Source organism: Seriola dumerili, unplaced genomic scaffold (assembly GCF_002260705.1).
Source record: "Seriola dumerili isolate Sdu_G_001 unplaced genomic scaffold, Sdu_1.0 BDQW01000073.1, whole genome shotgun sequence".
NCBI lineage: Eukaryota > Metazoa > Chordata > Actinopteri > Carangiformes > Carangidae > Seriola > Seriola dumerili.
Window position 1 is genome coordinate 489,345 of NW_019174328.1, and position 16,997 is coordinate 506,341.

Genomic DNA, 16,997 nt, shown 5'->3' on the forward strand with positions numbered 1-16,997 from the left:
AAAGTCAATGAAGGAATGTGGTCTCAGTTACTGTGGGGAATGTAATTAAAGCATAAAAATTTCTGGTGACAACTCATCTGTCTGACACTGAGGTGGTACGATCCACGAGTGAAATCTCACTAAATTATCAATCAAAATGCAGCTGATATCGGGAGAGGGACTCTCATTCCAGCTTCAAGCACCTCGAGAGGTTGAAGAAATACAACCATCTGTCATCATGAAACTAAATTCTAAGTAGGGTTAGTGATATAGATAAATGATGTAGGAATTTAGTAGAATTTCTAATTTGTTTTTTGTTGAAGAGAAAGCACAAGAACCAGTTTCATCATAATTTATTCACCAGATTAATCTAGAAGTCAAAAGAAATAAATAGCATCACACGTGCTGCTGTTTCTGAGGTCAAGAAAGAACTTTGAACTTTTAAGTCGCAAAAAAAAAATAGAAAAGAAAATAAAAAAAGACAAATAGCCAAACTCCATCTGCTGATTGTGAAGGTCCAGCTGCTGAACACAGATTTTTTTCTCACCAACGTTCAGTGTCAAGGTTTGCTTTTATATTAATACTGGAGAACTTCATTATGTCAACTCTACTTCTGAAATCAAACCTATGCCCTTGCTGTGACGGGTGTGTGTGTTTTTGTTGTTGTTTTTTTAGATGCAGAGGTCAGTGATGTTTCTTGTTTACACCATGACTGTTGCATTACAGCACTTCACACTGCTACTTAACCAAAAAGGTTTTAAAAGCTTCAATATACAACAAGAACAAGTACAGAGGAGTGTTGCTGAACTTAAATCAAATTAATAAAAGTTGAAAAATGTCACATCCTAAGGATTTTTTTTTATTAAATGTTTTTAGTGTATTATTATGCAGCCTTTATAGGGATGTAATCACAGTGGGCCTTGACTGAAATGATGAGAAATGTTGCTGCATGAAGTCACAGTTAATAATCATTCAAACAGTACAAAGGAGGTCGACCTTCACAATTCACAAGCTTGCTGACCATTTTCAGGTTAGTCCAACTTTAAATTGAATCTACCACAAACCCAAATATCTGACCTTAGAAATAGACCATCATAGGCTGATTACTGGTCTTTAATTTCATTTAAAGATAATTCTTATATTGCCTTTCTCTCAGATGGAAGATACTAGTTTTTTTTTTTTTTTTTTTTTAGCAGTTGTAGGAGTTTAGACTTTCTTGTTGTTTGACGTTATCATAGCAGACCTGCATAAACAGTGGCATAATTCCGATGTGTCAGACATATATTGTGGTTTATGGTTCAATAGTTATTGCATTTGTCACTTTGCAGCTTAAATAAGTTGTAAAATACTAAGAAAAGACAGTTTCCATTTTTTTAGTTCATATGTTCTGTGTGTGTTTTGAACAGTAGTACTACTCTGAAGCAGCCTGTTTAAACTGTTTGCATCAACCTTGTAGAACTGACAGAAGAACAGTTTAAATGCCACCTAGAAATTCAATTGAGCTGTAAAAATATTTCCGTTACACAGAGTTTCTTTCCATACCTGTGGTGTCCATGTTATGGCCAGAGGGACCGGCAGGTCAGCTGAGCATTCGGGAGCCTCTGCAGGGTGCTGTGGGTGCAAAAGACAGGACAGTTATGGACCTTAAACTGAGGTGTCATTCAAATATAAAAGATAATTGATCATCTCAATCTCTGCTTTATCAAGTCTGGGACAGGAAGCCAGATTAGGCTGCAGCCGCCTGTTTTCTCTTTCTTCCCTCTCATGTAATGTATTGTAAACCCTGAACCTTTTTGTCCATGAATTTCTTTAACTTAGAATAGATTGTTCTTGATTGTTTCAGTGAGTGTACGGCACAATATGACCATGTAAGGTGTAAATGTAAACTCAGACAAAATGAACTTTATTTACATCAACTGCAGAGGGAATTTCTAACTTTCTCTCCACGTTTCCAGTTTATTAAGATTTTATTATTATATTGTAGTAAAAAGCCTCAGTTTTCTGATGTGCTCCCATTTTAACTTAATGTTGATGCTGTTTGCTGTTAATGTAAACAGTGCTTCCTCCAGGTTAAGTCATTTTCTTTCTATATTAACATATCAATATATATTAATTCTGTATAACACATATTCCATCAGTTCAACAAGTTTTTTCCAATCACTAGTTATTGGCTCAAAGGGGATAATCTCTACTGTTCCCCATGGGCTTTTAATGTGAAATGTGCAGGAAGCGCTTACTCTGAGAAACTGAGTTTAAGTTATTGTACTATTGGACTTGATGCTGTGGAAATGAACATTATCCTGAACTGAGCAGCTCAGCTATTAAAGTCCAGGTAATTTAACCTGTTCTCAAGGGCGTGTTACAGCAACTGCTTTTTATTTGTTCGCGATCATTAGTTGTAACTTGTCTTTTATTTACACATTTTCTGAAAAACCGTAGCATCAGTGTCAATCAGTTTCAATATGAAGCCAAAACTTCATCAAGTCTTCAATAAGAAGCTTGTTGGGGATATACGAGCCAGACTTCCTGTCTCCTTTCACCTTCAACATCACACTCCTCTCTGTCCTTCCCCCAGAGCTCTTCCTCTCTCACTCCCCTGCCAGCCAAGCCTCCATGTGTCCGTGCCAGTGCTGCCTCCTCCCTAGCTGTGCCTGGTGAGGGATGACCTGGCGCTGAATCTGATGGAAGCAGCTGGAACGCAGGGAGGACTCCAAGCTATTTTTACCCGGTGCCAGAGGAGAGAGGAGGGCCAGGTGGGCAGGTGGGCACAGAGTGGGGTCCCACCACCCTTCCTTGTCCCCAGTGGATGTCATCTGGGCTTAGGTAAGCACCACCTCACCATGCAACCCACCCACCATTCCCTAGAATATGTAAGACCACTATGGGATACTGACAATCCTGCCAGATATTAGTTGCTCTGACTAAGATTTTAAGGAAAGAGTTTCGAAGAGGCAGGAGTGAGAGACATATCATTTATTGTACAATAGTAAAATATGACTTGAAAAATGTGAGTTACTATATCACTGACAATGTCTTTATATTGAAGTAAATGAACATGATAACACAACAGTGCGGAGATGCAGGTTCATTCTGGTAAAAAGGAAAGTTAAGAACGAATGGCAGGTAGTTAGGCGCTAGCTAACACCCAGTGGATGTACACAGTCATCCAGCAGGTGATATGGGTCACACACAAACTAATACTCTGTACTTTGGTAAATTTAGGGGCAGGGGGGTGGGGGTCTCTCTCTGCTGTCTGTACAATGTTTTGAAATAGATACACAAAACAGAAACACAATTTCTGGAGATACTAACTTTTTAGTTAGCTTTGCATGTTGCCAAATACAATATTATTGACTGTATCTCATAATAGACAGGAAAGGTGGTGAGGCAGAGAATCTCAGTGTGAGTGGAGGCCAGAGCAGAGGAAGTGAAGGAGGAGCAGGACAGGAGCACAGAGGAGAGGAGCAAAGTGCAGCTGCAGGAGAAGAGGTAGGTAGACCAGAAAGATCAGGGTCAATAAGAGCAATAAAAGTGTATTTTCCTAAATCTTGAGACATCTCATATGTAAGATAGACAGATATTTCGCCTGCTCACAACTGTGCACAAATATAGTGCATGTACTTTGGCCTCAAGAGCCCTTCTGGTGCCTAACCCTACATATAAAACCTCCAAGCTGGGGGTGCTTTCAAACATTTTTTTTTTTTTTGCATGTGTGCAAAAAAGAAAGAAAAAAAAAATTCTGGTGCTTCACCTCCTTAGCTACAGCTCCATCCTAGGGGAAACACTGCATGGTGTAAACATGATAAATCCACGGTCAATCCTCTCACAGCGCCGTCCTCTGCCCTGCTCCAAATCCTGAATGTTTCCACACAATCCACAGTTTGCCTGCTCTTTACAAAACCATGGCTCATACTGTCCACGTGTGACCTGGTGTGACTTTCCCAGGCCTTGCGAAACATCATTTTCAAAATTCCATGACTTTTTCAGGCTTTTCATGACTGTATAAACTGTACAGTCTAAAAACATCTACAATTAAATATTAAAATCAACCAAAATCATCGTGTTTTTCTGGGACAAAACCTCATTAAACAAAATCTGTCATCTCTGATCTGACAATCTGCAGATCTGTGACATACAAACACTTCAAACACCCTGTATTACAGTACTACTCCACCAGACTACATGCACCTTTACCTCCAGTAGATAAAGGTTCGGTGTGCAGAGACAGCAGCTATGCAGATGAGTGTGGGTGTATTGGTTTTCTCTGTGAATAGAGGAAGCTTTTCCATCACACTCAGGTCTGTGTATAGACGTTTTATCTGTGCTACATCTTAGTCACAGCGAGTTATCATGTCTTTGCACACCCTCTCCAGTTTGACCTAGATTTAGGTGTGCAGATGGAAATCACTCATTCGCTATCAGCAAATTGCGTTTGGTAAAGTCGACCTGTTTGGATTTGGATTGGCTGCAGGTCAACATCAAGCTGCGGAGTTTTCCATTTGATGATGAGTAATTGCGAAAATTATTCAGTCCTTACAGTAAACTGTGTGTGTGTGAGTGTGTGTTAGTGTGTGTGTGTGTGTGTGTGTTACCTTAGACTTGAGTTTAACGGTGAGAATGTGCTGCCTTCCAGAGGAGTCCTGTGCCTTCAGTCTCAGTGTTCGAAACTCCGTGTCTATGGAGAGCAGCCTGAAGATGGACACACACAACACACACACCATAAATCAACATCCATCCGCGGAGAAGGGAACACACACAACACTGTAAACTGACAACTCCCATCATCCATCATTAATCACAGCAGCAGAGAGCAATATTGAGATATCAACTCGGCCGTCAGATTTATGACTTTGGGCAGCAACATGGTGACATCAGGCTTCATCTCCACATCCACACCCCGATCCAGCTACATTTTCTTTCCTTTTTTTTTTTTTTTTTTTTCTTCTAAATTCTCATTTGCATTCTTCTCCAGCAAGTGATTTTTAATGCTTTCATGGTGGAATATAACAAACCCAATCATGTAGAGGCTGAGAGTATTATTTTCATGCTGAGTCACCAGAAACACAGTGGATTTTATGCTTTCAAATGAAACTGTAAGGAAACACACTGACTGCATGTACACTGCACAACAGCATGTAAGGTGAGGGCTCTTCAGCCGACACATCACCTGACTGACGGAAAAGAAGTCACATTTCAAGAATCATTGAGATGAACAGACGTATATTTAATAATACAAATTATATTCACATGACAATTAAAACTAACTGTCATATTAATTCATTTATATAAATGATAAACACTCCCCATCAGCTCAAAAGGTTAGTGACAGTCTTCCTGCCCTAAGGATCTGCTAATCTTAAAATAATTCCATTAGTCTGGGCGACATCCACACTAATAACTTTCAGTTTTAAAGCACATCTCTTTTGCTACATTTACGCCTGCCGTCCAAACTACTGCAGAGTTTTCAAGCCCCTAAAACTGAGACTTTTAGAGACGCTGGTGGATGCATTATAGGTTAAATATGAAACTCTGGGGTTACGTTTTATTTTGGACGAGCAGAAACAGAGACTTTTGGAAACGATGCCGCAGACACCTGCGGCCGCTCGCTGATTGGGTCTTATTGGTCACGACTACAAGAGGCGAATGTGAAATGGATAATGAATTACAGGTGTTACTGACCTTGTCGTCTTTGCTTCCACCTTTAGTGCATTTAAACTTTGCATTTTATAATGCTACAGCTGCCATTGCTGTTCCTCATTCGTAGTATTTTCTGCAACTGTGGAGTAGACCACTGCTCATGAATGGTCATTTGATATGCGTTTTCAGGTGGAGTAGTCTGGACTGAGATTAGGTGTGGGCGATCTGGCCAGAAGATCATATGACAGTCTTTTTGAGTATAATTGCAATCCACAATCTGCATGCCTGTTTTCACTCTGATTTTATTGTCAAAGCCTTGACCGGAAGTTGTGATTCGTGTCTTTCCACCGTTTGGTTGCATATGGAGTAGCCTATTTGTTTGTACAGTGCTGTTATTTATTTATGAAGTGCTAAATTTAAGAGTTTTGATTAGAACGTTCAGTCCCTGCCCCAGCTCGTCCTGCTTCCCGTTCTCCTGCCTGCACGCAGGTCTCTCGTCCAGCGGATTGACTGTAACCCCACCGTCTTGACTACAGCTACCGACGGTGGTTCTTGTTCTGCTCAGGTGGAGAACTGGTTCATGTGCCGCTACAACAAGGTCGCCGAGGTCGTCACCAGCAACAGTTAACGAGCTAGCTGTTTAAAAGTTAACATGGTCTGGTTAACAGCAATTTACCTTTTAAAATCAAATATCTAAAAAAAACTTCTGTAGGATTCATAAGACAAGTAGATCATATGCCAAAGTGAGATCATCCACGATATAAGATCATAAGCTTGTGCACCGATAACAGAGCTAAAACGCTCGTCTGGAGGGAGATCATTTTCATTTTAAAATGCTGTTTTGAAAACATATTAGTGTGGATGTCACCTGAGTTTCAAGCAAGTTATGCTTTCTGGTTGAAGTCTCATTTACCCAGCTTTAGCAGCAGCTGTTTTCAGTGAAAAAGCTGCGATGTAATGTTTGCTTAAAGACACCTTCACAGGACACAACTGCCAACGGCAAGAAACCTCAGTAAACATCACTCTGAAACTGCTAAGGAAAGAAAATAGTAATAACACTGCAATGATTTTAGCAGTTACGAGAGTCTAATTCAAGCTTAAAATTATGCGTCTTCCAATGACCTTAAGGTAGTTTCACGTTTTCAACCTGTAAATCAGACCCACTCCATCCTGAGCTAATTATAACCTATTGAGTCTGAGGACAAAACACTGCTCTGGCCTAAGCATGCATCAACACTGCTGTCAGATTTACTGCCGCTCCAGTCCATCTCTAGTCTGCTGAGACTTGAAGACAAAATACTGATGTGAGACAAAGGATTTGGACAGTCCTCCTGCAGATTTACAGTATATTACGATGGACGCTCTGTGCTGAGGCTGACACGGCTGTATATCTGCTGAGGATTTATGGAGTGTGGTGGAGGGGAGTGATGTGAGCGCTGTGCTCAGGAATGACACACACACTTAGGGAAGTGATGGAATGATGGGAGACGGTGTCCGATTTGCCCGACTCATAAAAGCGTCTGCTCGTTCGCACACTCGCAATCAAACGCCGGCGAAGGGCGACAGTGTTGAAGTGTCATACGCGCTCTAACAACCACACATACAAACACATGATATCATCATCATGCCAATTCGACTCAGTGTAGCTTTCCTGCAAGCTGACCTGAGAGATAAATTCCTGCCACCACACTTACTCAGTGTGTCCCCTCCATTACTACTGCATCTCTCCATCTCTAAAATTATCATATACACACACACTCACACACACTCACTAACTCACACACGCACACACACATTTAAAGGATGTGTCAATACGATACTGATATCAGTGCTGCCCATCAGGCCGATAACAGGCAAAAATAATCTAGTAGCAGATGAGAACTTCTTGAACGGGCAACAACCAGGTTAGTTTAGGTCCACACACCGAGCACAGACCCCTAAAATACCAATCAGTGCAAACGGCAATAAAAACACAAACCTGTTAAGCAACACCGGTTAGTAGACAGGTGCGAGTGAAGAAAGTGACGAGGATCCGAATCAATTAATCAACAAATAAGTTGAATTGTTGAAATAAAGTGCTGGTGCGTCACAGAAGGCATGAATAAAAGTATGCAGGTTCTCAAAAGGAAAATCTGTCTCACTTTAATCCTATTTCAATGACCCCTGGGTAAGTCACTGCATATCCTTTTTGTATTTCTGCAGTGATCAGTCTAATGGGTCTAATGGGCAAACACACAGTACAAAGGTTTTGCAGGTTCCATTAAATAAATATTATTATTAAGGTGTTATAATAGATTATAGATATATAATAGATACATTATAACACCTTTATAAAATATTTAATATTTCCCGCACATCAAGAACACACTTATGGGATAGTGTGGGTGATATATATATATATATATATATATATATATATATGAGACATGTGTTTTCGTATCTGGAGGGAACAGTGAAAATGTCTGGAGAGCGTGAAAGAAGTAAGGCGCCAAAGTGAGTTTATACATGTTGAGTTCAGAAACAGAAAAAGAAGTTGGAACCACTGGATCCACGGCAGTGGTTCGGGTTTTGCATGGAAGTTTTTGAACAAACAACAGTTATCTCCAAAATATATACAGCACGACCACAATAGGTACCACAAATTTGTTTCAACACCCAAAAGCGACCCACTACAAAACTCTGCATGTCCTCACCCATACTCACACCAAATAAAACCCTGTTGCAGCCAGCCCAGAAGCAAAGGACTTTGGCTTCTTCACTTTTCTGTTATACCCTTTTTCCACCAAAATTATTTTAAACATGAGTAAACCGACTAATAAAAGGCGACTGACCCTTTGCCACCATCAGTCGAGTTTGCCTTTCTGTTCAGACTGAGGACACAAACACCTGCAAGGAGTGACGTCATCACATGCAGTTACAGAACACACACACAGACACAGTGGAGAGAGAATGAGATGCCAGTCCCTGTGCAAACTGATAAAACAGATCTGTCACGTCTCATCTCCAGCTTGGTGCTGCTGTAAAAGTGTCGGAGCCTCAGTGTGAGGCGCTTCAATCTGTGATTGTGTGTTTTTAAAACTTATTTTGGGGCTGCAGCTCACTCTCAGTGTTTCTGGTGTAACAGCACCGTGCTGGACAGGTGACAGGTGTGTCTACAGTGTCTGTACCCTGAAAGACGTCACAGCAGGAAAAGGGGCGGAAATTAGCAGGTTCATCCAGATGTTGTGTTTACATCAGTGCCGGTCGGAGCCAGAGTCAATAAATGCCAGAGTGTACTGCAGAGTAATTCCAATGCTGACAAAAGCCAGGTGTTAGCGGCTCTTAGCGCATTTTTTGACCAGTGGAAAAGGGGCTTTGTGCCTTTGAGTTCTGGGTCTTTGTTGAGCTTGAGCTTCATAGAACTAGACAACAGTATGAGCAGCATTTATTATTTTTCGTTAAATAGCTGTTAAAAGACTTTGTATGCAATAGTCTGGTTTGAATAAATACTGTTTTGTTAAGTTGAACCTGGCTGTGGTTTTTCCCTTTTTGTATGCAAGTTTAAAATGGTTCCAATAGAAACCACTAATGAATATAAATTAGACATTTTTTACTGCAGACATATGTTGCTGGGACTAGAATCATCATACTAGTGTGATTTTATGCATCAAAGGGTTAAATCAAGTGCTTTAGAGGCGATTTAATAATAATCAAGCCACATATCATATATACAGCCTAAAAATATTGCAATGTTATTTATAAGTCAAATGGCCCAGCCTTCTTTTCAAGTGGATATTAAAGTTGTAAAACAATAAATGTGCTGAAAGCAAAAAAGACTAATAAGAGGCAATATTCAGTTGCATTTCATAAAGTTCTTATTTGAATCTGTATTAAGAGAGGACAAATCAGACCACTACTGAGTGATCAACCAACTTTTAAGGTTGAGGTCTGTACAAACAGTATTGACAGTGAAAAAGTCATCGGCGCATCGCTAACACACACATTTCCATCTCCTCTCCTCTGGGGTCTCATGCCAGGATAGCAGGGACTAGCTGCCGCCCCTACTTGGCCATGATGGAAACAGCATGACAGTCAGATGTCCTGCTGGGAAGACTGATGAGAGCTTCCCATTTGCAACTCCACAGCCAAGTGAGCTGCTTCCAGACGGTGCACACCACGCACACTTTTATTTGCATGTGTGTGTGTGTGTGTGTGTGTGTGTGTGTGTGTGTGTGTGTGTGTGTGTATGTCTCTGCATATTTTTTGTATGTGTTGACAAAGTGATTCATGACCAGTGTGATCAACAGATCTCACCTGGATTTAACTATAAGTCAATAATTAAAAATAAGGAAGTCATTAAGAGCTATTTGTTAATGTGAAGCTGTGTTGTTGCAACTTCTTCAATCAGTTTAGACTACTGGGGAAAAAAAGAGACAAGGACAGTGGAGATTTCCAGGAATGTAGTCACCTCAGTGTGTTCATCTTCCTTTTAGAGGAAATACACAAAAGTAGAGAAATAAAACACTCATTTTATAAAGCACAGAAACACCTATTTATTCAATAGCCTGGCTCACAGTCTAACTGGACTAATCAGGACATTATCATTACTTACTGGATGTAATTGTAATTTAAATCACAGGATTATAAGCGTAATTTATGAGATGGTCCAATAATGTAACAAAACCAAAGAGAGGGAAAAAAAAATAAAAAATAAAAAAAATGAAAATCTATGTTGGAAACCTTCTAATCCCTCAGCTCTGGGCCTGGTTTGGCCCAACAGAGCCCTGCTGTCAGAGAGCCTCTATAACTGGCCTCAGAAGAGCAGCAACACAGTGTGACAGAGTGATAACACTGTGATAAGAAGAGGCGACGTTGGGTACGTACACCGAGAGGCTGTGAACATGGAGTGCCAGCTGTGCCCATAATGAGCCCCGGAGCTTCCCGGGCCACGTTTTGGGGCCACCAAGTGATGGCGGCTGACCTACTTGACCTCATTTTCCATTAATTAACACACGGTATGCCATCTCCAGCCAATTAAGATGACCATGCTCTCAAATGCAGAAATGGAGATGGCGAGAGAGAGAGAGAGAGAGAGAGAGAGAGAGAGAGAGAGAGAGAGAGAGGAGGAGAGGGAAAGACTCACTTTCCTAGCCCAATCAGCAGACAGCATTACAGCTGAAAACCCCTGGTGGCTATTAGCACGGCCCATACAAATTAAGACGCCAAGCGAAACTCGAGTGCTTTGGAGATTGAGGTTCACTGTGTATAATGTCTCCTAACCGTAACATGACACTGAAAATGATGTTGGTCTCATTTCCAGCATAAAGCATACCTTCACCTCCCCTTCTCCTATTAAAACCTGAGACTCTTCAATTAGAGCCATTTGCATTCCGCTAATATCATAATTGTAGCCATGGTCATTAATAGGAGAGTGGAAAATGAGTGTAGTAGTCAAGGCTTAATCCAAGCTGGGGGAGAACAGATATCTTCCCGCTAACCACCACCACCACCCCTCATCCCCCCCCCTCCCACCCTCCCCCTCCTCCTCCTTCTCTCCTGACGAGTGAGACGACGGTATTAGCTGGGCCTGTCATCGCACGTGGGCTGAGAGTTATTAAATGTGACCTGGATTTAACTTTAACTCAATAACTAAAAATAAGGGAGTCACTAAAAGCCATTTGTTAATGTGGAGCTGTGGTGCTGCTGCCTCCTCAATCAGTTTAGACAGCTGGGAAAAAAAAGACGAGGACTTTTCCACCGCCATTTAAAGCAGTGGACTACTCCAGAAAATACGCAAAAGTAAAACTTCTCTTTGTAGCTGTAACAGCAGTAGAGCTGCTAGCATCCTCACCACTGTCGCCAGAATGCATGGGTTTAAAAACACTAATATCAAAAAAAAAAAGGAAAGAAAAGAAGGTACAGAAAACACCCAACACCCACAAAGAACTACCCTCCTTGAGGGTCTGGGAGCAGTCGAGGTTGGGAGACCTGGTGGTCAGCCTCCTCCCAAAGGTCTGGAGCATGACCACTGTAAAGGGCAGCCCTGTATTTCTGTCAATTAAAAACACAAAACCAAACCAAACCAGACAAGTCCCATCTCCCTACCTATATCACAGGACCATAACAAAACAAACTAACAAACCAAACACCTTCCATCTCCCCAGTACTGCACGCTTATCCCACTGACGGATGGTCCCGTCTCAACAGCCGCTACCTGTTTTCTGCCTAGACCCTAAATAAAAAATAAATAAATAAATAAAAAGGAGAAGGAAAATTGGAAAAAAAGCAAACATCAATACCTAACATCCAACTAGGATGAAAGGAAGGAAGGAAGGAAGGAGAAAAAATTTTTTATACACACACAACCACACACACACACACATATATATATATATATATATATATAAATTTCTTCCTTTTTTCTCTCTCTATTTCACTCTCCCTCTCAATAAGAGTCCTGTTCAGGGGGCGGGACGCTCCACCAAGGCAATGGCAGGGTAAACACTGAGCTTGTACAGAGAAAAGTTAACACACAGTGTTGATGTCTAGACCATCATGAAAAGAGCTCCATCAGCAGGTATGTCTGCAGGCGAAGTATTCTAGTACCATGTACGTGGGGAAGGGAACAGGGAATATCATTTGATTATCACTTGATTCTTGTTATGAGCCAATTTAAACAACTATTTACATTTAATGGTGATTCATTAAGCAGCACTGCAGCAGTAGTTTATTGTTGTAACACTGATCATAGCTACATTTCATCTTTAAGGACTACTTTCAAACCCAGATGAATTATCTCTAAATGTGGTGCAAATGAAAATACAAGCTTGCACAAGATTTCTTTGCAGGGCTGTAATAAGGGCAGGTTAATGTGCTTGAAATTTGCAGCCAGTTAATCTCTAATGCATGGAACCTGACATCTGAGTGCTGCTGAGAGTTTGAACATCGCAACTGAAATAAGGAACCAAATTACATTAAATTTCAGTTTCTATTTATTTTCACTTCGTTAGACCTCTCTCTGTTGTGCTCTCTCGTTATCTCTCACCTCTTGTTTCAACTAAGGAGTGAGGAGGACAACAGATCACATCTGAACCAAAGTATACAGGATGTATGAACATACACTGTTGGTTGTGGCCAAATACAGTGAAATTAAAATTACTTTTAGCCACAACACTGTTGAGTAGTCATCATCCTATGACCACTGTGTTCACTTATAAGGTATAAGTAAACACAATATTTCCAGGTGTCACCTATACCTAATAACCCATGGTCATAGTTTGTCAGACAGACTGCATATACTGTATGTAGAAGCACGCATGGATGGAAAAGAAATGAATGGAAACTGACCACAATATATGTAATGTATTATATGTTTCAGGTATAAGTGATGCTGCCCCTAACCAGAAGTTTGTCACATGCCAGCATACAATGTACAGTAAGCAAAGCAGTAAAAAAAAAAAAAAAAACTGTATACACTATATGTATATGTAATCGATATGATGAAATATATTTTTTTTCCAATACTATGAAAAATATTGCATATTATTTATCAATATTAGATGTTTCATATTTTAAAATCAGAATTTGAGCATTTTCAAATGTTAACTTGGGTGGCGCGCCCAGACCCACCCAGGTAGATAAAATCACTCACTTTCAACTTAGGTAAATCTTTCTTATTTCTTATTTCACTCTTTTCAAAACAACTCATATTTGGCCACACTGTTGTGCTGCAGTAACAGTAGGGACTAGGGGCTTCTCTGTGTGCAGCCACCTAGAGTTGTTAGCCTCTACTAAAAGCTTGCCAGTGAGGTGTTTAGGTAAACTGTAGCTAAACAAAATAACCTGGGTTACACTCTCCTACTGTAAACTGCACGAGTCTCAGTCAAACACTGCACCATGCAAGTAAATTCTCAACCTGTGGGAAACACTGAGCATACCATACCATGTATCCACTGATCAAATAAATTAAACTAAATCATGAAGACTAGTTAAGATTCCACTTTCCCAAAACATAACCTCACAGCCTTTTTGTAAGAGCAGTGAGCAGCTAGTAATGTAAGGCCTGATGATGTAGCGTCGAGCTGCAGCAAAACTTGAGCCTGGTGCAACTTTTGCAGATGTTTCTGATTTCTACAAACAATGTTTAAATAGCTTATTGAGAAAATAACCTGCAGATTAAAATTTATTGCACCCCTGTTTCTGAAGACAATGGCTGTTTCAGACGGATAAACATTAGATTTTAGTTCAAATTATAAATCAAATATTTGGGAAATTACTAGCGGATTACCACAGCATTGAGTTGATGCGACTGTTAATCAGCAAAACCAAAGGCACAAACAACACAGGTCAGCTACCTGTCAAAGTGACATGTCGGGCTAGCAAACACGATGGTCACAGCCAACTGTCCCAACATTTGAGAAAGTTAGTTGAGAGTTTGTAGCTACTGCTCATTTAAGAACTGGATCTAGAGCCGATGTAAATGCTCCTATAGAGGCCAACTTACTTGTCCCACCCAAGGGTCTCCATCTCAGAGATGAGCTGCGAGTAATACTGTGGAGGTGGAATGGAGCTGCAATCAGGACGGCTCTTCAGACCCACTTCCTGCAACGACAGAGAGAGAGCGTTTCTTAGTTTGAGCCCAGATTACTATGCACATCATTACACAACTTAACCATCATCTTTCTGCTAAAAGCAACAAGATGAATACAGCAAAACCGAATCAGGGTTGATAAGTCCTATGCCTTTGTTTGGTGTTAAGCATAAAGGCTGTTACACTTTTTATTAATCTAACAAAATATATATGTACATATGTGCCTCACAGTCAAGGCTATTGATAGTGCCTGAAGCTTCCTGTGTACTTCCCAGTCTGAAAGCAGCAATGTCAAAGTGAACGTGTTAACCACTGTGTCATTATCCTCCTTACCACCACAGTCTTCAGCTCCAGCATGAAACTGACAAGATCGGCCGACTGCTGCAGCCTCTGTGAGAAGTCGAAGAAAGGAGAAAAGACATCCTTGAATGTGAGGATAATGAAGTGACAGTGTCTAATTTTTTTTTTTTTCCTCTAGCCAGCCATTCAAATCAAACACAGTGTTTGTGATTAATGGGGGCTGCCACCGGCTTTAATAATTAATGATAGCTTAAAGGCTGTGAAAATAATGAACTTTGCAGCCCGGGGTGAAATATCAATCTCATCCAAATAACCCTGAGGGGCCACATAACAAATAGGGACATTTTCCAGGCGATGTTAATTAAACAGTGAAAAATATTTTTCTCTGCTTCTGAGTGAGGCACGCCTAATGGGTGACAGAGAGTACAGGAGCGACGCCAGGCATGATGCAGCGAACACAAAGGAGCCAAAATGACATGACTAAAATAAATAAATAATTAAATCAAACACAGCACAATCAACATGATCTCAATCAAAGCTGGCTGACACAACACAACAAAAATATTATGCTGCAACAAGCAGCAATCTCGACACAGGGTTTGGTGCTGTGTGTATTGTGTGGAGTTTACCTGCTTCACTATGTGCTCATAGCCACGCAACAGGTGTTTTAGCTGCCAACTGCAGTGCAACCTACAATGCAACGTTATTAACAGTTACATCAACTCTAAAACAGGACATAAAACACACATTCTGTGACTATGCAAGGATTTAAAATAAGGAACACTCCTTATAACACTAATACTGTACTTTCTTGAAATGTTAATTTGTGACATCAACAATATGTCTGGGAAGGATCTCCTGTAAAGAGAAGGTTAGATGATAATATGTACCTGGCCCTTTTGAGCTGACAATCAGGTGGCAGATGAATTCTCAATCTGAGGTCCTGTTCCTGGAAAAACAACATGACAGGAAGTTAAATGACAAATGTGTTATATTTTTATATCTTTTGTAGCACCAGCAAGCTGCAACATTTTAAATCTAACTGTATAGATTAGTTATGTAAGTTAGTTATGAATAAAGCTGAAAATGAACTTGCAGAACTCCATTCAGAAATTGGACAATATAAAGTTTCTTTATGTACTGGAAGAGCAACGTTCAGGGTTTAACTTAACTTTAGACCACGTCTGAATCAACGACATAAACTATTCAGTTCGGCATTAAACCAGCAGTTACTATCATATCTAAAATAATAATAATATGTCCTCAACATCATACAGTTTTTTGCCGGGCTGTTACAATTAATTTATGCTAACACTGACACACTGTAAGTAGTGGTGGGTGCAAATGTCAAAATAAAAGGCGAATTTACGTGTAGTTCCTGAACATTAGTTAAAGTCTTATGTTATAATTAGTCTAACACACAAGTAGTAGTGTCCACATCCTTAAATTTATATTTTTTCAATGCACTTTGGAGAGTCGTTCTTGTGTCGAGTTACCTGTGCTGTGATAAATCCGTCATAGATAGTTTTCTCCTTGTTGAGAGGTAAAAGTAATGGGTTGTCTTTTACCAGTGAACTCTCCATGGAACTTATCAACGTTAAACTTTCAGTCAAACGAGGAGTTCTGCTTCCTTAGCTAACGTTAGCAAACCTGACATGCTAGCAGTAAGTTACGATTTTAAAAAGCTCAGTAACCTGAACCAACCGTGAATTTAAGTGCTTCAACTAATGCTAGTAAAATCACTCCTCAAATACGTGACTAGGTTTTAGCTAGGTTTGAAATAGTGCGCTAAAACTCCACATCCCTCCAGGAAAAACATATGTTGACGTCACGCAGCTGCGTTCACTAACTGTCAAAAATATCGGAATTCTGACAGAATCATGGTGGTGTGGTGTTTAAATGTCAGTGTGTTAATTTGAGTAATTTTTACTGTTGTATCATGTGCTCTTGTGTTTGCTAACCGTCAGTTGCGATGATTACAAGGTTTTTTTCAGTCATTATTTGTTTTTTTCAAAAGTAGCCTACTTCATCTGATGTAGAACTGAAGACTTTTGTGTGTGTTGCATTAGTGTAACACAGACATAGCTGTAAAAAATAACTTTTGAGAGCAGCTGTCTGCTTATAGCTTCCTTTTCTCCTGCCTTTCTCTAGCCTTACATATTTTTTATTTATCTATTGGTCTTTCATTGTCCCCTACTCAGGTTATTACTGCTGTTGTTCCAGAAAGGAGAATTTCTGTGATCGAAAGCTAGCAAGATGAATAACCAAGCACAAATTATTCTGCTAAAATAAGCCATAAAATGTGATAACAGGTAAAAGCAGGGTGAGCTAACGCGTGGCCTAAAGCAATGAAACTGCAATAGAATTGAAATAATAATAGGAGAAAGAGCTTTTTTCTCATAACAAATGGATATAGATTTATGCAAATTACAAATACCCCATTATGTTGAGGTCTTTTAGGTGTCATCTTAAGTTTATACATGTCTCTCATTAAATTTCCTTCTCACTTTTG

The 16,997-nt window shown here is 40.1% G+C and overlaps 1 protein-coding gene across 2 annotated transcripts in view; it reads right to left on the reverse strand.

The window, feature by feature from the left end:
* fancl (Fanconi anemia complementation group L) overlaps positions 1 to 16,304 on the reverse strand; it is a 32,385-nt gene extending 16,081 nt beyond the window's left edge. For both annotated transcript variants that reach the window (XM_022743888.1, XM_022743886.1), the window contains exons 1-7: positions 15,982 to 16,304; positions 15,376 to 15,434; positions 15,115 to 15,175; positions 14,519 to 14,575; positions 14,099 to 14,196; positions 4,572 to 4,668; positions 1,522 to 1,590 (exon numbers count right to left, since the gene is read on the reverse strand). In XM_022743888.1, coding sequence (XP_022599609.1) covers positions 1,522 to 1,590; positions 4,572 to 4,668; positions 14,099 to 14,196; positions 14,519 to 14,575; positions 15,115 to 15,175; positions 15,376 to 15,434; positions 15,982 to 16,068 — 528 coding nt within the window. In that variant the 5' untranslated portion in view covers positions 16,069 to 16,304. The remainder of the gene's footprint in view (positions 1 to 1,521; positions 1,591 to 4,571; positions 4,669 to 14,098; positions 14,197 to 14,518; positions 14,576 to 15,114; positions 15,176 to 15,375; positions 15,435 to 15,981) is intronic.
* Between the last annotated feature and the right edge of the window lie 693 nt (positions 16,305 to 16,997).